The 2,500-nt window shown below is 45.8% G+C and overlaps 1 protein-coding gene across 1 annotated transcript in view; it reads right to left on the reverse strand.

Moving 5' to 3' along the window:
* The window catches only part of ephb1 (EPH receptor B1), a 145,715-nt gene that overhangs the window by 21,610 nt on the left and 121,605 nt on the right, over positions 1-2,500 (reverse strand). Inside the window, exon 12 of the mRNA XM_030773474.1 lies at positions 2,139-2,354. Coding sequence (XP_030629334.1) covers positions 2,139-2,354 — 216 coding nt within the window. The remainder of the gene's footprint in view (positions 1-2,138; positions 2,355-2,500) is intronic.

The raw sequence follows: 2,500 nt of genomic DNA on the forward strand, positions 1-2,500 counted from the left end.
AGTTGAGTGTTGTCTGTAAATCGTGGTCTGTCAGCAGAATGGGGTGTGTCTGTCTCTCTCTCGGCCTTCGGGGCGACATGGCCTTCCTCTGGGTTCTCCTTCGCTCGGCTCGTAACGGAGCGAGGTCAGGGCGTGAGACGTGCCGCGCCCAGCTTAATTAAGAGCCGGGGATCCTTCACCTTTGCCTCTCACGCACTCATACAACGGCAAAACACAGCCCCTCACTCAGCAAGAGGTCACAAGGGTAACCCCCCCACGGCGAGGAAACACACATACATTCATTAACTAAGTTTGGGCTGAGAGAACAAAAGAAAGGGGACCAGGAGTTTTAACTAAATATAAAGAAAGGAACAAAAGCTCCGCTCTGTTGTGGCTGAATCATTCAATTACTTGGCTATTATTGTATGTGCTATAAAATACCTCTAGACTTTTTACTAACACCATAAATTGCAATGAAAGCTTCTGAAAGGACTGCGGGTTTCCAATTCACTGCCACATAAAAGGTTTTAGTTGATTTATATGTATGTAAACACTGATATGAATAATTGCTCTTGTTTGTGTCTCTACAAGTTATAGAAGTGTAAAAAAAATGGCTTTAAGCTCTTTTATGGAAATAGCTCTCACAATAGGTTCATTATCTGTTTAAAAAAAAACAAAACAAAAAAAACAAATGTAGTTCTTTTGAATGCAATGAGGGAAGATTTCTCTTTTCTATTCATTCATGAATTTTCTCTAAGATAAAGACAAAAAAAACAAAAAAAAAAAAACAACAGAAATTATAACGTGCTGCTAGCTAACGTCAAGTCCTGAACCTAGCGAGTGTCACAGCAGGGCTGACAGAAGTTGGGAAGGGGTGGTTTCAATAACCCAGGGGGTAATTAACTTTTGACTCCACTGATAAGAAAACGGAAAAGCTTCTAGCCGATGTGTCACTCTTTTCTCACACCCCTGCCAAGATTTCGACAGCTCCCAACCAGTCCACACGCTCCACAGGAAGGGTCGGTCCCGTTCCAATTCACAGGTATACCCTTCGGCTTTAACAAGGGCAACATGTGCACTTCCTGGGAACGACCCCCCCCCCCCCCCCCCCCCCCCCCCCCATCGCCCAAATCAAACAAATGAAAAAGAAAAAAAAAAAGAAAAGAAAAAAAAAAAGCCAGATGTCTCTCTTATCTGTCCCGTTGATCTCGTAATGACTGATATTACATTTTTTTCCTCTTTCAGACACTTGGGTTTTCCCTGTTTTCCAGGGGGGAAACCTCTAGCTCTGAGTGAAACGGAGTGAATCTGTTTGCTTGTGATGCTGTGGGACAGTCTGATGAAGGCAGTGAAGTGAATATGAATCACGTTAAATAAAGGATGTGACCAGGGACTGTTTCTCTCCCAGCGCAGTGCACGCACACACACACACACACACACACAATTCCGTTCTCAAACACTTGACCTTACTAAGAGAGGCCGTGTGTGGGGGTTGCCAATGCGGTGAGAGGGGGCAGTATGTGCATCGTCAGGTTGCATTTTCATATGGAGTGTTTCAAAAAATGTCCAAGTGCCAGATTGAGGCACAGACGTCATACATTATCAACAGATCAGAACAATTATAAGCACAAATTCAGGGTAAGGGAAAGAACACAAGGCTGCAGTGTTGTGGTGGAATACTCTCCGTGGACCAGGAGAGACAGCATTGGTCATTAACTATTACTCTCTCTCTCAGAGTAAAGTTGCTAGTTAGGGGCACACCTCCTACAAGGAACTCTAATAATAAATAACAGAGATTTCCAGAACAATTACAAGAAATGAGAAGTGCATTTTGAAAACATGCCCCGCACTACCCCTTGATCTCTCATAACAAGATTCCAAAGTCGATGCCTTTCCAACGGCGCGAGATCGCTGGGGGTCGATACGAAAATCATTCACGTTTTGCTACGCTGACCCGAAAGTCCTGCCGCGAGCAGAGCATCAGATTTAAAGGGAGCGAAGCTGTAATGAAGCGGCAGAGGAGTCAGCATTTTGGCCTCTTGAATCTCAGGCCTTACAGAGCTGCCAAAACCTCACTCTGCCTCCTAATAAACAGCAAACAAGCAGAGCTGAGGAAAGGTTCAGGCTGTGTGGGGGTGGGGGGGGCGGGGGCTGCTTACCAGCGAGCTGGTGTAGGTGGGATCGGAGGTGTCGTCCTGGAGGTAGCGGGAGAGGCCGAAGTCGGACACCTTGCAGACCAGGTTGCTGTTGACCAGGATGTTTCGTGCAGCGAGGTCACGGTGGACGTAATTCATCTCTGACAGGTACTTCATTCCCGCCGCGATGCCTCTCATCATCCCCACCAGCTGGATCACAGTGAACTGTCCATCGTTTTGCTACCAGAAACCATCGAAAGAAACATAAGGTTAACTACCTTCCGTCAGCGGCTAGCAGCCTACCCAACACAAAGCATGCTCAACAACTGGACATTTAACAAAAAACAAAAAGACAAAAAAAAAAATAAGACCTGACCTGATGTAGG

This window comes from Chanos chanos, chromosome 5 (genome assembly GCF_902362185.1).
Source record: "Chanos chanos chromosome 5, fChaCha1.1, whole genome shotgun sequence".
In the NCBI taxonomy this organism is placed as follows: domain Eukaryota; kingdom Metazoa; phylum Chordata; class Actinopteri; order Gonorynchiformes; family Chanidae; genus Chanos; species Chanos chanos.